This window comes from Saccopteryx bilineata, chromosome 5 (assembly GCF_036850765.1).
Source record: "Saccopteryx bilineata isolate mSacBil1 chromosome 5, mSacBil1_pri_phased_curated, whole genome shotgun sequence".
NCBI lineage: Eukaryota > Metazoa > Chordata > Mammalia > Chiroptera > Emballonuridae > Saccopteryx > Saccopteryx bilineata.
This window is the reverse complement of record NC_089494.1, coordinates 24,398,518-24,418,320: the sequence shown is the minus strand read 5'-3', so window position 1 is coordinate 24,418,320 and position 19,803 is coordinate 24,398,518. Positions and strand designations below refer to the sequence as shown.

The 19,803-nt window shown below is 35.0% G+C and overlaps 1 protein-coding gene across 5 annotated transcripts in view; it reads right to left on the bottom strand.

Moving 5' to 3' along the window:
• ERBB4 (erb-b2 receptor tyrosine kinase 4) overlaps positions 1-19,803 on the bottom strand; it is a 1,148,959-nt gene that overhangs the window by 229,678 nt on the left and 899,478 nt on the right. For all 5 annotated transcript variants that reach the window (XM_066278878.1, XM_066278881.1, XM_066278877.1 and 2 more), the window contains exons 17-19: positions 9,014-9,146; positions 4,832-4,954; positions 138-236 (exon numbers count right to left, since the gene is read on the bottom strand). In XM_066278878.1, coding sequence (XP_066134975.1) covers positions 138-236; positions 4,832-4,954; positions 9,014-9,146 — 355 coding nt within the window. The remainder of the gene's footprint in view (positions 1-137; positions 237-4,831; positions 4,955-9,013; positions 9,147-19,803) is intronic.

Sequence of the window (19,803 nt, the reverse complement as noted above, 5' to 3'; positions counted from 1 at the left end):
TCAAGCCTTTCATTTTAATTAGACTGTACTTTTTTCAGAAAATAAAGCTTTGTAAGTAGTAGAGTCCTTTTTTTTTTAAATTCTAAAAACAGTCTATTAATAATAAATAAAAGGCAATTGACGATGTCTGTACTTACATCCATGAATTCCACATTGGCTTTGGGACCAGTTGTTTCATTGAGAATCTTAATAGCCACTGGAATCTTCACTGTTTCTCCTTCAGGTACCCAAATACCCTTTGGGGGGAAAAAAGTCACATTCACTCTTTATTAAGATATAGATTCACACAAGAAACAGCAACCAATTGAACCCTTCAACCTATGAATTTCTTAAAAAATAATTTTAGAAGTACTATATTCTTTCATTTAATCAACAAATATGTATCAAGCACCTGCTATATGTTACAAGTTACTCAGCAACTTTATTGTTTGCTTTCATTATTTGAAGATGAATTATATATGTATTCTGCTTTCAGGGTGTTTACACTATGATAAAATGCAACTTGTGTGCCTAAAAAAGGCTTGAATAGTCAAAAAAATTGAAATACAATATAATAATATTTAATATGAATCTTATCATCAACTTCTCAAGACTTTGAGAAGGCCGTTCCAATTTTTGAAGTTCAGTTATCACTTTTGTAATTTAGATTGCCATAAGTAATATTGGAGATTCTTCACAGCTTTAATATTATCTAATTAATTCAGAAACTGAATAGAAAAATAAAAAAAGGATTTTCTCATGTTCCTGAAATTCAGCTTGATTTAAAAATTAATTTTCTATGGTAATTATTTAAGAATTAGTTTTGAAAGGCAATAGTAGGGTGTATTAAGCACATATTAATTTGTCTATATTATTAATAGTGTGCATGTGTGTCAAGGATTTTTATCTCTCAAGTAATATAAAATATTTATTTCGGTTATTGTTAGATCTCTCTTTTGATGGAAATATAATTATAGTATCTGACCAGGACTTGTGCATTGAGAAAGTCTATCAAAGGTAGAGTTTAAGTAAAGTACAACATTAAAGTAAAAAACAACATTTCTGTATAAACACTCAAATCATTTGAATGAGGACCATGAATTTGGTAAGGCTTAGAGAGATGTTAGAGAGATGCATGGATTATATAAGAATGTATTTTTAGAAAACATATGTTGCAAATGAAAACAGATATATATAAGGTTAAATTTAAAATTTTCAAATTTTAATTTGTTAGCCCTGAAATATAAAGAATATTCTTAGGTCAGTTTTCAATTTAAAATTAAAGAAAGAAAAAAAGGTCCATTATTCTTGAATACAATATCTTTAATTCCTGTCTTACTTAAAGTTAGCCGATTGTAATCATAAAGAAAATATTAAAAAATATTTTCACTTTGTACTTCTATATAAAAACATATATAATCATGATACTCAAAGCTATAATAAAAAGAGACCTAAAGAAGAATTATTAAAGTCAAAATAATTAAAAATTATCTTTTAGAAAGTAAATATAAGGGTTATGTTATTTTTAGAATGAATAGGGAAATCTATATGCCAAGTGCAAAGTAATTAGACAAGTTCCTTGTTGTAGAAAAATTTTCAAAAATTATTTATGCTTAAATGTGGGGGAAAAAATCAACAGCCCAAGATCCATAAGCTATATTCTCTCACTATAGTACCTGGGATAGAGAACAGACCTACCACTATTCAATAAAATAACTGCAGAAGAGATTAACTTATAAAATTATTGCATCAATATTAAAATATTCCTAAGGCACACTTTTGAAATAATAATATATATTTAGTGTTAACTACTTTGTACTGCTTTTTAAATAAATATAGTCCTTAATTTGTAGGATTGATAAGATAAAAATTCAACTATGCTAATGCTGATACCAATAATATTGGTTCAATCTTTAATGATTAAACTCAGCATATCTCCAACCAGGTTAAATAAATAACCAAATAATTGCCAAATAAATTTTAATTTGCATAGTCAAGAATAACTCTTTATAGTTTAGATAGTATGTCCTTATAAGAAACAGCATTTAATTAACACATAGAGTTAACCACACAAACTGCTGGTATAATTCAAAAATACTATGGAGCATTCAGTAACTTTTCAATGCAAGTAATTTTTTTTGTTGTTGTATTTTTCTGAAGTGAGAAGCAGGGAGGCAGAGACAGACTCTCGCATGTGCCCAACAAGGATCCACCCAGCAAGCCCACTAGGGGGCATGCTCTGCCCATCTGGAGCATTGCTCTGTTGCAACCATAGCCATTCTAGCACTTGAGGCAGAAGCCATTGAGAGGTCCTCAGTGCCCACCCAGGCCAACTTTGCTCCAGTGGAGCCTTGGCTGTGGGAAGGGAAAGAGAGATAGAGAGAAAGTAGAGGGAGAAGGGTGGAGAATGGGTACTTCTCCTGTGTGCCCTGGCTGGGAATTGAACTCAGGACTTCCATACACTGGGCTGACACTCTAACCCTGAGCCAACTGGCCAGGGCACAAATAAATTTAATAAAGGTACAACATGATGGTAAACAGAAATGATTGTTCTTAAATTAATAAAGCTTTGTTAAAAAAAATGTCTAAATAGGTAATATTTTCTGCTGAGGTCACAAGATTACATTTATTCTTGAGTTATATGGTATCTAAGATTTAAAATAATATTTAATTTCCAAGTTGTATCATCTTTAACAAATATGAGGGTGATAATAGGCTGAGAACAATTCAAGATTATGTTATCTTTAAAATAGAAGTTCTGCATGACCAAGCGGTGGCTCAGTGGATAGAGTGTTAGAATGGGATGCTGAAGACTCAGATTCAAAACTCCAAGGTATCCCGCATGAACACAGGCTCATTGGCTTGACTGCAGGTTCACCAGCTTGAGTACAGGGTCTCCAGATTGAGCATGGGATCATAGTCGTGACCACATGGTTGCTGGTTTGAGCCCAAAGGTTGCTGGCTTGAAGCCCAATGTCACTAACTTGAGCAGGAGGTCACTGGCTTGCCTGGAGCCCCAGCCCTTGCCCCATCGAGGCACATATGAAAAAGCAAAAAAGCAATCAATGAACAACTAAGGTGCTGCAACTATGAGTTGACACTTCTCATCTCTCTCCCTTCCTGTTGGTTTGTCCCTGTCTGCCCCCCACTCTCTCTCTGTTGCTAAAATAAATAAATAAAAATAAATAAATTAATTTAATTAAATTGAAGTCCATTTTTCATAGTATAATAAAAATAGAGAAACAGGATAACTTATGCTTCTTCGACCATACAAAGAATTTAAATAGAGAAGGCATTAAGTCAGCCTAGTCAATTCAGTGCTCACTCAATAATTTTAAATTTAATTTAAAAAAACCATGCATAGTAAGATATTAAGAAACTTTAGCATTTTAACCTTAGAATAAAACAATTCATTTTAAAGAAATTTGATTATTTTTGGAATACTCTGTAGAGAAAATTAAGTTTATATATTAATTGTTAATATTTTGTTTTAAAATCTTTGTCGTAAACAGAAAAAAATGAACATTTTAAAATGCAAAATTCCTAAGATCTAATCCATTTTAAGAGATATGTTTGTAAAAATGTGGGCTTTCATGTAGCTCTAAAAATATATATAATTGGCCCTAGCCAATTGGCTCAATGATAGAGCATTGACCTAGCATGTGGAAGTCCTGGGTTTGATTCTCAGTCACGGCTCACAAGAGAAGTAACCATCTACTTCTCTTCCCACCCCTCCCCATTCTCTCTCTCTGTTTCTCTCTTTTCTCTCTCAGCCATGGCTGGATTGATTTGAGCATGTTGTCCCTAGGCACTGAAATTGGCTCTGTGGAACCTCTGCTTCAGTTGCTAAAAATAGCTCAGTTGCAAGCATGGGCAGAGCATTGGCCCCAGACGGGGTCACTAGGTGGTCAGAGTGCATGCAGGAGTCTCTGTCTCTCTAATTACCCTCCTCTCACTTACATAAAAATTAAATTTAAAAAAAGAAATATATAAAACTGGTAAAGTAAATTTTGAAATTGGAAGAATGAACATTACAAGAAAGATTTAATACTGACCAAGCAGTTTCTTATTCATGTTACTTACCATTAAAAATAAATTTCATCACCACTAATCGAGCCTGTCCTCTGAACTGGTTTGTTAATTAAGCTAAAAAGGAACCATGCAAATACCATCATTTAAGCTTTCCCTTTCTGGAAATGTTTCTCTTATTGAAAACCCATAATGTAACCCTCTCCTTTGTTTGACCTAAATGTCACAAATATAGTCACTTTTTTAATTGCATATAATGATGAGGACATCAAAACCAGAAATTTTCTATTAAATCATACACGTTACCAAGTAGACAAAATAGTGGTTTAGGAACTAGCCCTGTCTTATGAGGTGTGAAAATATTTGTGTGGATCCTAAAGAAATGAGCTAAATGGGGAGAAGTCTGGATAGAAAAGCAGAAGGAAAGGTGAGTGAGGGGTGACGCCACATTGCCCAGGCCTGTCTGGGATTTCCTAGGGCACTGTGTCGGGAAAGAAAAGAGGGCTAGAGCCAGATATTTTGGATGAGGACAAAATTTGCCGAAGGGGAGAGGACATCGAAAGGGGCTCCGAAGGACACCGAGAGAAAGAACTAGACAGTGACTCTGTACCAGTATCTCTTGCTTTGTCTGTCTCCATTACCAACTTGCTTAATAAAAATAATGAATTCGTTTGTGCATCAACATCTTCATATTATAAAGGTTCTCCTCTCTGGATATTAAAAAAGGACTAAGGTAGGTTAGAGCAATACCTCTGGCTATTATATAAAATAAATTTGAAACGAATCATAGAATAATCAATGGCATATATTATTTTTTACTTACTTTGTACACGGTTCCAAAAGCACCCGAGCCAAGTACTTTCACTCTTTTGAGCTCAGTTTCTTTCAAAATACGCAGTTGAGCTTGATTGGGTGCCGTGCCACTGGGAGTTAAGGGTTCTACCAACTACAAAATAAAATAAAGAATACAAGTTATAACTTTCAATCCATTGGTCAGTGCTTCTCTCTCTTTCTCTACCCCTGGCTGGTTTCCTTTCTTAAACATACAAAAACACACAAGCATGCTTTTTCTTGAAAAACAATATATTATGGACTTGTTATCATTCCCTGAGAATCCTTCTTCTCCCTTCTCAGTCCCTTGGCCTGAGTGAGCTCATGTAACACGTGTTTGCCTACCTGGAGGCAGGCTAGGCTAGGGGATTTTTTTTCTATTTCTATAAACCTTAGAAACTAATTAGGGGCTCCTAATTCTACTTTTCCAAGCCCCTTCCTTTTTGTTCTCTTCAGCTAAGACTCAGATATATTCATTATGTCAGCACACTCTAGTAAAGTTTTCTTTCTCATTTAAGGAGATTTGGTATCAAAAAAAGAAAGAAAGAAAGAAAGAAAGAAAGAAAGAAAGAAAGAAAGAAAGAAAGAAAGAAAGAAAGAAAGGAAGGAAGGAAGGAAGGAAGGAAGGAAGGAAGGAAGGAAGGAAGGAAGGAAGAAAGAAAGGAAGGAAGAAAGAGGAGGGAGGGAAGGAAGAAGGAGGGAGGGAAAGAAGGAGGGAGGGAGTAAAAGAAAGAAGAAAGGAAGGAGGGAGGGAGGGAGGAAGAAGAAAGAAAGACTGCTTTCTTGGGACTTAAACCAGAATAAAAATATCAGAAGAGAAAAAATAAGCTAGCACAAAGTCAATACTCCAGGACAGAACTTCTAAAAGTTTTGTGTACATATGAATTATTTAAAGTTCTTGTTAAAATGAAGATTCCAGTTCAGTAGATCTGTAGTTGGGGCTGTAATTTGTATTTTACAGAACTCCAAGTAATGCCTGTATATGACGACAGTCCTTGAACACATTTTAAATAGCAAGACCTAGATACCTACTAGGTCAAACATTCTAAAATTGTATTAATTGATTCTAGATCATCAGTGCAGGCTAGGAAATACAAAGCAATAAGACAACATCAAGGATAAGGGTCATTAGGTTTGGCTTCCTAAAGGAGGAACACTTTGAGATGATAAAAATGGGCTGTCATCAAAGAGGACAGTGCCACCATGAAGAACAGTTTGGACACAGTATGAAGGAGAAGAAGGAATACTTAAAGGAGTGGAATAGATCTGGAAGGTGGGAAATACCAGATCATGAAGTGGGTGGGATGTGGCTCAAGGGGGTAAAATTAGGCTACTAATGTTAGATGTCCTAGTTTAGATGTCATTCAGTCAGAAAGAATGAATGAGCAAGGGAAAAGGGATGTAGATACATAGGCAATTTCTTGCCTATGTGAGAATAAAAATATGTAGACAATGGAAAGGCTCTGGGTACCAAAATGTCTATACCTCATGTTTAAATTTTATGTTTTTATCTATGCTTGAAGAAAAGGCAAGTGGAATAGGAGTTTCTTTTTTCATTTTTCTTAAGTTAAATAAAAGAGCTGAATTTTAAACACAGGCAAATAGCTTGTTTTTTCTCAGCATAAGAAAGTAATTAAGGGCTACTCCTAATCAAATTATCTCGAGAACCACCACAATATTTCAAGATGTCTGTTTACAGAGCTAAGTACACCGTGGCCCTCCAGCTTGGTTATTATTACCATGCCTTTGAACATCATGGTCCACTTAATTAGCCAGAGTCTTGAGTATAGGTAAATTTAGTCATGGCAAAAATTTTGGAAAGATGATAAAATTTATCAGTGAACAGAGGTTATTTTTTTGTGTGTGACAGAGACAGAGAGAGGGACAGGTAGGAACAGGTACAGACAGACAGGAAGGGAGAAAGATGTGAAGCATCAGTTCTTCGTAGCGGCACCTTAGTTGTTCATTGATTGCTTTCTCATATGTGCCTTGGGGGGGGGGGCTACAGAAGACCAAGTGACCCCTTGCTCAAGCCAGCCACCTTGGCCTCAAGCTGGTGAGCTTTGCTCAAACCAGATGAGCCTATATATTCAAGCAGGTGACCTCAGGATTTCGAACCTGGGTCCTCTGGGTCCCAGGCCAATTCTTTAACCACTGCACCACCACCTGGTCAGGGGAAAAATACGTATTTTCTATTTTTAATGTGTAACAGCAGAAAGACAGTCTGAAGTAAAAATTTTTAGAAAATGTATCAACTTTAAATACATTGTAATATATGATACTATGCTGTAACAAATTGTTTGCCTCTGTGTCAGATTTTCAGTTTTAATGTTAAGGATTTAAATTGTTCCTCCTAAAAATTCTTCTTTTATTTAGATGGTAAAAATTTTTTTAAATAAATAAATAAATTATGTAGTTTTATTGAAAGGTGGGAATGGATTTGACAATTATTTAATTTAGTCCTTAAAGGAAAAATTTCTACAAAAATAGAAATTGCTTACAAAACCAATCCTTATGAGTTTATTTAGCAATGAAATGCCAATTTGAAGGACATTTTTAGACAGCACCATATTAACAAAACAAAACAAAGCAACTCTTTTCATAACAGTGAGTTTTCTTTTGCTCACAGTTAAGAAATAGAATTTCTCTTATGTTTATTCAATCGCATGAAAGTACACTGTTGTTCCAAGTCTTTAATTCCTCCCCAAATCTGGTTTATTCACTTTCCAGAATTCGCTCACTGACTGCCCCAAGCTAACCACGAGGGAAAATTCTGTCTGCCTCCAGCATCTTGCTTAACTAAACTGAAAATATGCACAGCACTCACGCTGTGCTCAAACTTTTATTCAAATGTGTGAGAGCGAACATCCCACTCAAGTGGAAATCACTATTATATTTTCCATTTATATATAAATTATTTATTATCATTTTAAGTTTTCACATGTCTGTTGATGAGAGAGCCCATTCTAATTTTAGCTAACTCCAATCCTTAGTATTTTCCTATATATAACTATAATGTAGCTTCTTTTTTTTAATTTACTAATTGTAGAGAGAAAAGAAGGGAGAGAGAGAGGGAGAGAGAGAGAGAGAGAACATCGATTTGTTATTCCACTTAGTTGTGTACTCATTGATTGATACTTGTATGTCCCCTGACTTGGGATTGAACCCGCAACCTTGGACACTGAGCTACCTGGTCAGGACCTAAAGTAGCTTCTTTTCTATCTAATTTCAATTTCTAAAGAAAAAGAGCTATAATCTAATTCATTGTTAGTGTGAAAAATTATGAATGAATGAATGAATATTTCCGTTTCTGTTATTGTGAAGAGGAAAAGTCAAGACTGTCACACCAGTGATGAGAAAGAAAATAAACCCAGGGTAGGCTATGTCTCAGACCAGATTTGCTCTGAATTGCCCAGCCTGGCAGCAAAGCAAGTATCAGGAGAAAGTGGTAGTCTTGTAGTTAAGAAGTATCTGGTAATGCCTATTCTTCTGTAATTGTTTTTCCCCTTTAACCTGTACAGTGAAAGCTATCAGCTTGCATGCTAGAGAACTCAGTGTAGCAAGATAAAAGAAATTATAATAATTTATGGTAATTTACATATTCACAATAACTAACATGCATAATATTAAGTGCATCTCATAAATTGTATGGTAAAGTCTATGTGATGACAACATTAAGCTTTATCCTGTAAATTCAGCCTTTCACTACTAGAATAATGAGATCAGTGGCAACCAACTTAATGACCCTAATTAAAACATAAATTGCCTGCCTATCTTGCTTTATTTTGAACCAGAAAATTCCATTCCTAACATTTTTCTAGTTCTGCTAGTGAGATAGCCTCTACCCAAAAATTTCTAGCAGCAGAACAGCATCTCTGCTACTGCGATATTCTAGAGCTTGATAATGGGACACTCTGCCCCAAAGAAACAGATCTGTCTTCTCCTCAATTTCCTTGACCTCCGTGTTGATCCTCTTTAAGCCATAAACAGGCCTTGACTACATTTACTATATACTTTGATTTTTCATCAGTTTTGTATAACACACTACAAAATCTAATCTCTCAGTGGGAAATTGAACATAATTTTCACTTGGATCAAAAGTAGAGTATCATCTAAACCTTCCCAACCTGAAGAGCATCCCTAAACTCATGAAGAGAAGGACGAAACACGTCACCTCTGTTTCCAGGAACCGTCTCAATGCTCTTTTCTTTTTGATGCTCTTTCTTCTCACATAAACAGCAAAAGTGAGGCCCATGATGACCAGGATGAAGAGCCCTCCAATGATTCCAGCTGCAATTAGAGGAGTTCTGCCGACCAGAATGGAAAAGAAAAAAAAAAAGTATGAAAAAAGAAAAGGAAGAGGAAGAGGAAAGAGCAATTGTTATGTATCCACATATCACAAATACAGTCAGTTAGAAGTAATGAAAATAAAAGTGCCTTCCTTAGAGCTCTAACAAAACTTTTATGGTAAAAACAGCAGTTACTTTTGTTTTGTTTTGCATTTTTAATAAGAAATCATGCACATACAACTAATCTTGATGAGCAGCCACAGCATGCCATTTCACTAAATAAAAATGTAAGACTTGGAAACAATGAAGAACTCATGCCAAAATGTTAGTTTACAGGTATTAAATTGTTTTAATTTTACTTGTATTTATAAATGAATAAAAAATAAATTTTAATTATATTGTTATGTTTACATAATATTGTCTTCAATGTTTGCTCTAAAACAGGCTTTCTCAACCACGGCACCATTTGGCATTTTGGGCTTGATATTTGTTTATTGTGGAGGTTAGGATGTTAGTAGGATACTTGGCCTCCACCCACTAGATGGCAGTAGCATTTCTGTCCTCCAATCATGACAATATCTACAGATACTGCCCAATGTCTACCAAAATCATCCTCCCCTCTTTGAGAACTACTGTTGTACAACAAAATTAGTGGTCTAGTGACAGATTGAACCCCACACCTCTGGAATATGAGGGTACTAGTAAGAGAAATCGACAAAAGTGCTATTTCAAACTTGGCAAGGGCAACTTTGGTGCCAGAAAAAACAAGGATTAAAAAATGTAGATCAGACTGGGTTATGATAATAGGAGTACATACTATTATCAAAAGTGTGCCTAAGTACCATATGCTCCCAAAAGAGGTTTACAAAGTAAGCATTGCATAAAAAGGGCATTCATAGTACCAAAAAAAAAAAAAAGGGATTAGAAAGAGACTGAGTAAAGATTTTTATTCTTAACATTGTTAGCAAAGATATAGTTTTGAATCTGATTATTGTTGTTGCTTTTTAAGATAGAATTTTCCTTACTTTAAAAGTATTATATGTGGTTTTAACTTCCTGTTCTAGAGTTTTCAGTGGTCAGAGCCCTGAAATATATTAATTTCACATGCAGGAGCAAATGACCTGGAGTAAAACACACTGGTTTTACCTAATGTATATTTGACCATAAAGCCATGATAGATAGCAAAACTAGAAAAGAATTCCCTGAAAACCCATACTTTCCATAGTAAAGATTTTATATCTGATATTTTTATTTGTGAAAACATCTACTCTTCAATGGCACTGTTAGAAATAAAATTACTTGCTCACACAAAATGACCTTTTGTTTAAAGACAGATCAGAAATAATGATAGCAGATAATCCTAAATAAATCTTTAAAAATTGAAAAAGCCCTATAAAAATTTTGTGTAACATATTTTATAAATGAAGCCATATCTCTTAAAGATTATGGCTGCTATATTGTTATATAAAACTGCAGAAACAATTTAGAAACAAGTTCATCTTTACAAGTTATTTTCTGACAGCTGAAAATACTATAGCATACTGAAACGTTTGTATAATTCAACTAGATTATTCTAAATAAAAATGTCTAAAGATATAAAAATCTATACTGAGAAAATTAAAGTATACTATGGGTGCAAACATCATTGTTATGTGTTTTGGTGCATGTTAAGATCATATTTTTGAGCATGCCAGTTAAATATGTGTTTCAAAAAACATTTTAAGTTTTCAATTGTAGGCATGACTTTTAGTTCAAGTGCACTTATTTTTTCATCTTTATTCCAGGATATTTTATAATTTTCTACAATATATTTATTTTTATTATTATTATATATTTTTTTCTTTTTTTTCTTTTTTTTTTCACTTTTCTGAAGCTGGAAACAGGGAGAGACAGTCAGACAGACTCCCGCATGCGCCCGACCGGGATCCACCCGGCACGCCCACCAGGGGCGACGCTCTGCCCACCAGGGGGCGATGCTCTGCCCATCCTGGGTGTCGCCATGTTGCTACCAGAGCCACTCTAGCGCCTGAGGCAGAGGCCACAGAGCCATCCCCAGCGCCCGGGCCATCTTTGCTCCAATGGAGCCTTGGCTGCGGGAGGGGAAGAAAGAGACAGAGAGGAAAGCTCGGCGGAGGGGTGGAGAAGCAAATGGGCGCTTCTCCTGTGTGCCCTGGCCGGGAATCGATATTATTATTATATTTTTACAGGGACAGAGAGAGAGTCAGAGAGAGGGATAGATAGGGACAGACAGGAATGGAGAGATGAGAAGCATCAATCATCAGTTTTTTGTTGCGACACCTTAGTTGTTAATTGATTTCTTTCTCATATGTGCCTTGACCACGGGCCTTCAGCAGACTTAGTAACCCCTTGCTCGAGCCAGTGACCTTAGATCCAAGCTGGTGAGCTTTTTGCTCAGGCTGGCAACCTCGGGGTCTCAAAACTGGGTCCTCAGCATCCCAGTCCAATGCTCTATCGACTGTGCCACTGCCTGGTCAGGTTATTTCTTTTTTAAAACAAAAGTTTATTACATTTACCAACAATAAATAAATAAATAAATGTCTGAAAGTTTATTTTTATAATAACAACCTTGTTTTCTTTTCTTTCTTGACTGTTTACTTGGTTATTTTCATTTAAGATTTCATTTTGATATTCCTGCCCACTTTTATAATCTAAGTACTTTTGCATATATTTTCTATTCATAATAGTTTATTGTATCTGAGATATTGAATTATCACTTTTCATGTCATTAACATCATGTTTCACAAGACCCAGCTAATTTGAATAGTTAAAACTACTCATATTCAACTGCTCACAATTTTGATAATTTCTAGGTATCTGTAGGTATAAGATAGTATGAATGTGCATTTGCCCCTGAGAGCTAATGTTTCACTCTTGTGAGAACACTTTGGATAAAGGGGACATCACTTACGCTACCTTCTTAAAATGCTCTATATTCTCCTCAGGTCTAATCCTGGTTATTGTCAACTAAGCTATATTTCTGGAAATATTTCCTCTTCCTTGTGATTCAGAGGAACCTCTCGGAGGCTGAGATATGACATTGTTAATGAGATCATTAGGGTCAAAAAACAAAGAACATAGAATACTCTGTAATCCCTTATTCATAGCTTATTGGTATTGTCAGTTTGTTGTCATCGCCTTGCCCATGAAAAATGGTTGGGACCCTTAAAGTATAAAAGATAGGGCACATTAAGTGCCAAGTCTAAGCTTCCACTAATAAGATACAATCAATTGATAGTTTGCCTTATTCTGTGATTTGAAATATTAAAATGAAACTGATATCCTCCCACTACTCATTGAAACAAATATAAGAAGAAATCTGAATCACAAATGAACTTGGCTAATTTATTTAAAAGCATATAATTTGGTTTTCATAATTTCATTTAGAAGTTCAGAAGCCACACAATGTATTATATTCGATTGCCTTGAATGCAATTACCTTCTTAAACAGTTACATATGAAAAAGCAGTGTTTCCCTCCCAGAACTTTATTATTGATATAATAAGGTACAAAAAAAAGATAAGTTCTTATCATTCATTACTGTATTTGAGCCATGCAATTCTTGGAGAATATAAAATGTAAGCAAAAACATGAAACCTGCTTTTAGAAACATCCAAATATATTCTTTTATTGATCTGCTTCCTTCCAGATAGGAAATCAAAAACAAAATGTAGTACAGTAATATAATTTATGGTTAAAACTAAAATTGTTCTAAAACTATTCTGTTATGCCATTTTTCACTTAAAGTCAAAGGTGAACTCTCCTACAAATACTGTAAAGTGGTATTTTCTTTAATATTGTAAACTTGGTAAAACTGATATTTGAATATTATTGTCATTGCTAAGAATGCTAAATCTATGAGTGTCTGTCATTGGTATATTACAAAACAAAAAGAATTTAAAATTATAATATAGGTATTTCTTTATTATTTTCTTAGATATATAATTTTTAATTAAATATAAAGAAAACAATCTGAAGTCTTACAGCACATTGACGGTATAATTCACAACTAACTAAGAATTTAGTTTAATTTAGGATTCATTGAACCAAACTTACAGTTGGATTAGGATATTTATCTAAAGGCACTAAAAGTTCAACTGAATTTTTATCTTAAATTGATACAGGAGTTAAAACAAGACAAACAAAAACTAGAGGCTAGTCAGATAATTTTAACAAAATTTATGTATAGTAAACTTTGTGAATCACAGAAGATGATAAAATATTGCTTCCAACATTATAATTTTCTGTTTAACTTTCAACCTTTATGATATTTCCCTACAGTGGCGTATGGCACTATAAGATTCTTTGGAGTCAGACCAATCTGGTTTTTAACTATTAGTCTGCTTCTAATTAGTTATTAGCCTCTATGAAATAACTCAGCCTAAATGTACAAAAACACATTTTTTTTTGATTAAGGAAATAAAATAATAAATAAAGTGGTATACTATCTAGTTTTTCTTAAATTTCTGAAATCCTATGAATTTGCCTTTAGTTTCTGCCTAGTACTGTCATTAAATCTAATAACTTTGATCATCAGAGAATCATATGCCTCACTTTGGCTAGGACAGTCTCAGTTTCTGCCATTGTAAGTATCAGTAGTACTACATTCACTCTCTAAGGTACCTATATGTGCACAATAAATGTTTAGCCTATCTTTAACCCAAGTTAGAGAATCTAAGATACCCAAAGCTACATGCAGAGTGTGTATGTGCATGTGTGTGTGCGTGTGTGTGTATGTGTGTGTGTGTGTGTATGTGTAAATCATAGTGTGTCTTAGATTCAGAAGTTTTATTTACTGGGAAGGTAAATTATTATCTGTGAAAAAATATATAACTTAAAATAAACAGTTCATAAATTAGGGTCAGATATAATGATTCTCTGTAATCTAACATATTTTTAAAAAAGATAACTAGGTAACATTGGCTTTTTTACCTTGTGCCTTATCTTCCTTCTGAAAATTTTATGTGGCCATGAGACAGATGCAACATAAAACAAATTTTCAACACTGCACTCCATGTTTCTTAATTTTCTCTTGCTTATAAGAAAAAAATAGGCCCTGGCCGGTTGGCTCAGTGGTAGAGCGTCGGCCTGGCATGCAGAAGTCCCGGGTTCGATTTCTGACCAGAGCACACAGGAGAAGCGCCCATCTGCTTCTCCACCCCTCCCCCTCTCCTTCCTCTCAGTCTCTCTCTTCCCCTCCCACAGCTGAGGCTCCATTGGAGCAAAGATGGCCCGGGCGCTGGGGATGGCTCCTTGGCCTCTACCCCAGGCACTAGAGTGGCTCTGGTTGCGACAGAGCAACGCCCTGGAGAGGCAGAGCATCGCGTCCTGGTGGGCAGAGCATCGCCCCCTGGTGGGCGTGCCAGGTGGATCCCGGTCGGGCACATGTGGGAGTCTGTCTGACTGTCTCTCCCCATTTCCAGCTTTAGAAAAATACAAAAAAAAAAAAAAAAGAAAAAAATATAGTTGATCAAAAACATGTTGAATTTTTATTTAAAGAAAATTCTTACAATAACATTTCAACTGAGCTAGAAAATTCAATTTTGGAAATGACATTTTTTAATACTGCATTAACTATGTAAGTAGTTTAAACATAGCAAGTTCATATAAGAGGATCACAAGATTTATCTGACATCAAGGTCAAGGAACTCATGTGTTTATAACACATTTAGCATCACTAACAATTCACTTCATTGTCAATGGTAAATAATATAATAGAAATGAAAATGTCAAAGACTTTCTATTCCAATATAGAAAACATTCCTTTCCATAGAGGTAAAGCAAAGATTTATTTGGTCCATATACTACATTTAAATTCAAATAATTTAAATAGATTAGCCATAGACTTTCCATTCTTATCATACTTATATATAGTTAGTTAAAATTTCTTTTTACATGCATTGTATATTGTCATAATAACTATGCAATGTAGATCTTATAACCTCCATACTTAATATAAGGAAATGGTCTCTCAGATAGTTAATATACTTGGGTAAAGTCAAACATAATTAGTAATGCTAACATTTTAAATCTAGAATCTCAAGTCCATTAAATTTTTAGCTATATTATGTTGTCTGTCTTGCTAAAGATGATTCATTAGAATTTTTTAAAAGTACATAAAGATACCTCCTCAGATTACCCCTCAGTGCTTATATTTGACAGTGGAGAATAAAAATGTACATAAATTTATTTAGGTGTTCTAATAGAGTTTTTGATTTTCTGTTCACTTTTATTTTACTATTGTGTCATCAGACCACTGCTTTATCTGTATTGCTAAGTTGATTATGGTTTAAGTTTATTAAATCCTTTATGTGTCAGTTGGAGTTTTAAGTGACTTTATTTTTTTAAATATTTTATTTATTCATTTTTAGAGAGAGAGGAGGAGAGAGAGAACAAGAAGGAGCAGGAAACATCAACTCCCACATGTGCCCTTGACAGGGCAAGCCCAGGGTCCCAAACCCATGACCCCAGCATTCCAGGATGGCATGCTAGGTCGACGCTTCATCCACTGAGCCACCACAGGTCAGACTTTATTCTTAATTTAGCTTCATTTTATTTGTTTTCCCAGTGGTAAAACAGTTAAGAGGTGGGTTTGTTTTTGGGTGTGTTTTTTTGGCTTAAAAAGAATGGATTTCCTTTAAGAAAGGCAAAGACATGCAGTAACTATTATTCTAGTACTGTGCCTCTGCGCTGCTACTCTGTCCCGTGTTCCCCAAAGCAGTTCAGATTTGAAACAAGAGATCTGGCAAAGCTAAGAAACACTGAAATTCCACAGAAGACATTTTAAGGGTTACTGTCTAGGGCACAGAAAGCCACATTAATAGGCTTCTTTTCTCTTGCAAATAGTGCTTATTCTGACCCAGAATTCCACCTGCTCTATAAATATGACACATATTTTCCATTTGAGCAAATGAATGTGATCTGGGTCAGAATCTGATGCAGAACTCGGTTGACAGTTATAGTTTTTTATATGATAAGACCTAGGGTGCTAGTGTGTCTCTATCCTTTGATTATATTAAGAGATTCCTCTATTATATCTTAAATCTGACCAGGAGTATAAGTGTTGAGTATGCAAATGAATTTCAGCATACTCTAACTCTTCCTAAGCAAATTGGAAGTCTTCTTGATTTTTCAATGTGTTAACCTAAACAGTTTTTCAATATGTAAATGTTACATATTATTTAACACAGTGCTACAAAGATATTACCATCAAACCAACATGTCATATCACCTGGATTCTATTTTTTAATTATTATTTTTCCATTGATTTGAGAGAGGGAGAGAGAGAAGCATCAACATGTTATACACTCAATGAGTATTCCACCTTGTTATACACTCATTGATTATTTTTGTAAGAACCCTGACCAGAGATCGAACCCACAACATCAGTATAAACTCAAAGGTGAGGAGATATAAAACAGCATGGTTGAATCCCTATGCATGGGTGAGTAGAAAGCTCAAGATGCCCTTCATTGATGGTGTTACTAATTAATAAAGGAAGCTTCATTTAAAGTGGAGTTGGGAAGCCCTGAAGGGGACACTCTCAGACTGCCACCCAGATCCCAAACAGGAGGACATACACAGCTGGAGGAATGAAGACTTTCTCCTTGTCCCTCAAATCACCTTCACCTTGTCAGTTGTCACCTGGGTCTCTTTCTACCTAGATGCCTTCAGATTTGGGATCTGAGTTACAGCCCAGCCAATGAGCAACTGCCACGCTGAGCCACTGAGAAGCCCTTACCACTCTCAATTTTCCAAACAGCCCATACTTACTTTCTCTTTGCCTTCTTAAAAGCAAATCTTTCCACTCTGTCTTCCAGACTAGTCTATGGTTTGCCAGTTTGTCCCAAATAGCAATTCTTATGCTATTTTCAAATAACTTCATTTTGCTGTTAAAAATTATTGGCATTATTTTAAGGTCAACAATGGACATGGGGAAATGAAGAGAAAGACAATATTTTGAGGAAGAAGTCTTGAACTCTTTTGCATATATGAATTTGAGGCACTGAGATATATATGGGTATATTATCATTTTTATTTATTTTCAAATGTCTGTGTCCATTTGTTTCTCCTATAATTTTGAGACTTATAACCGTGTTTATTTTATTAGCAGCACCACATTTTTTTAATTAAAGAAAGTTACTGATAACAATGCCATTCCCTTTGGAATTTTCCACTACTTTATTTTTTCCCTGGGAACACTAAAAATACAGAGGAGAAAAAGCATGGTTCAAGGGCTTTTACTTATTCCCTTCCTCTGCTTCCCCTTGTTTTCCTGATAGACTGTCATTTTAGTGGTTTCATTTCTCTAATTAATGTGAATTTTGCGATTTCAAACTGGTTTTGTTCTTACTCTCTCACTGACCTTTTGAGACCAATCATTTGCAAGGGTAACACACCTCTAAAATGTTCAACACATCACAAATTCTGCTCCCATCGTCGTACATGGAGCTGCTCGTCACCTCAGGTGGCACTGCTGAAGCAAGATGCCTTTGGAAACCCATATGTATCTCTGCTACTTTTGAGCCCCGATGGCATCTTGGGAGAATTACAGTTTGGCATTAAATATTAAAATTTATAAAGGAAGTCCTTTAACGGAAAAAGATAGTTAAACACATCTATTCTGATGAAGGTTGCTTCCTATATTTCTTTTTTTTAATGTTTATTTAGTGATAGGAGGGGAGGCAGAAACAGACTCCTGCATGAGTCTGACTAGGATCCACCCTGCAAGCCCACTAGGGGCGATGCTATGCCATCTGCGGCATTGGTTGCAACCTGAACTGTTTTTCTGAGGTGGAAGCCATGGAGGCCATCCCAGCACCCGGGGCCAACTCATTCCAATTGAGCCATGGCTGCAGAAGAGGAAAAGAAGAGACAGATTGAGAGATAGAGAGAAATGAGAGAGGGACGGGTGAAGAAGCGGATGGACGCTTCCCCTGAGTGCCCTGACTGGAGAATTGAGCCTAGGACATCCACACATGAGCCAATGCTCTACCAATGAGCCAAGTGGCCAGGGCCCCTATATTTCTTTTTATAATTGGGTGATTTTCACAGGAACAACCTTATGTTCAGGAAAAAACTACTAATGCCTAATACATAGCCTCAATTTTATTGCCATTCCTATGACTCAAATTGTTACATTTTGTTTTCATATTTTTAAGAATATCTTTCCCAAGAACTCTGGATCTTTTTTATACACTTTCAGACTAAACTTGATTTAGTAATTTGTAATTACTCTCTCTTGAATTCTTTATTCCAGGTACATTATAAGTATCATTAGGTTAAGGAGTGTTAGTTCCCATTTTTTTATTGCTCTGTACCTCTTAATAACATTATCTAAGATTCTCAATAATTATCACTAAATAAATCAAATAGAAAAGAGAATATTTTCAGTGATAATTTGTTTAAGAAAAATGCAATTACTGAATTTGATGAGACATTTTGGTACAACTGTGAAAATAGCAAACTGTGTTCTTTGTATTATCTTCTAAGTCATTGTCTGCTGTGGTTCACTTCTCTTCTACATTCTTTATTCTTTAACACCCATCACATTTTAACTCTCTGTCTCTCCACTACATTAGCTCTCTCAAAGTCACCAGTGGTTTTCTTGTACTGTGTCAATTTAACAGTCGTTTCTCAGACATAATCTTAACTAATCAGGTAGTAACATTTCAAAGAGGGACTACTTTCCCTATCTGAGTTTCCCTAGAGGAAGTGACTATCTTCCTTTAAGTCCCATGACAGTACTTTCTTTAAGTTTCTCCTCTGCTTGCTCAGTCCTTTTAAGACCCTTTTAGCTGCTTCCTGCTCATTCCCCTGACCTTTAAATGTAGGCAGTTTCCAGGACTTAATCATTGCACTTCTCTACTTACATGCTCTGAGTAGATAATCTCCTTATCTGTGTAATAATAAGCAAATATATACCTTCTGTCCAGTTCTGTGGAGACCTCTCTTCTGAAATCATATATATTCAGTTGCCTTTCTGATATCTCTCAGCTTTCTAAAATCTCATCCTTAGCAATTCCAAAAAACTTTAATTCCAACACCCCATCTCTTTCTAAAAAGTATGGCAGCTCCTTCCTAAGTCTCTCCTATTTTGGAAATGGCAATTTTATCTCTGTGTTTTCTTCTGCATTCTATATCTATTAAAGCTAGCCCAAAACTTAAAAACATATAACCACATCTTTGCTCCTTACTACTCCTTTCCTCTTTTTTTTTTTCCTGGAACAATCTATCCTTGTGAGGGAAAATATTCTTTCTAATCTATATCATTTACTTTTAACGTATCTCATGGCATCAGCTGACTTCTAGTTTAATTTAGTTCATCTAGAATTTCTAGAATTAAGTTGCTATTTTAAGGTTCTTATTTTTTAGAGCAATGTATGACTTTCAAATAACTTTAGAAAGAGAAATAACTAAATTTTCATATTCAGTGCTAAAAGGTAAAATAATGGTATTTCTATTTTTTTTAAAGCACAAATACAAGTCCTTTAAGTGCTGGAATTGTCACAGATGTTTTTACATTTCTTTGAAGGCAAGTTTATTGTCTCATGAAAAGCAGCACTAAATAATTGTTACATGAATAAATAACCAAATGAATAGTTTACTTCAATAAATATATACATACTTTTTATCTTAAATAAGCCCTTAAAAGCAC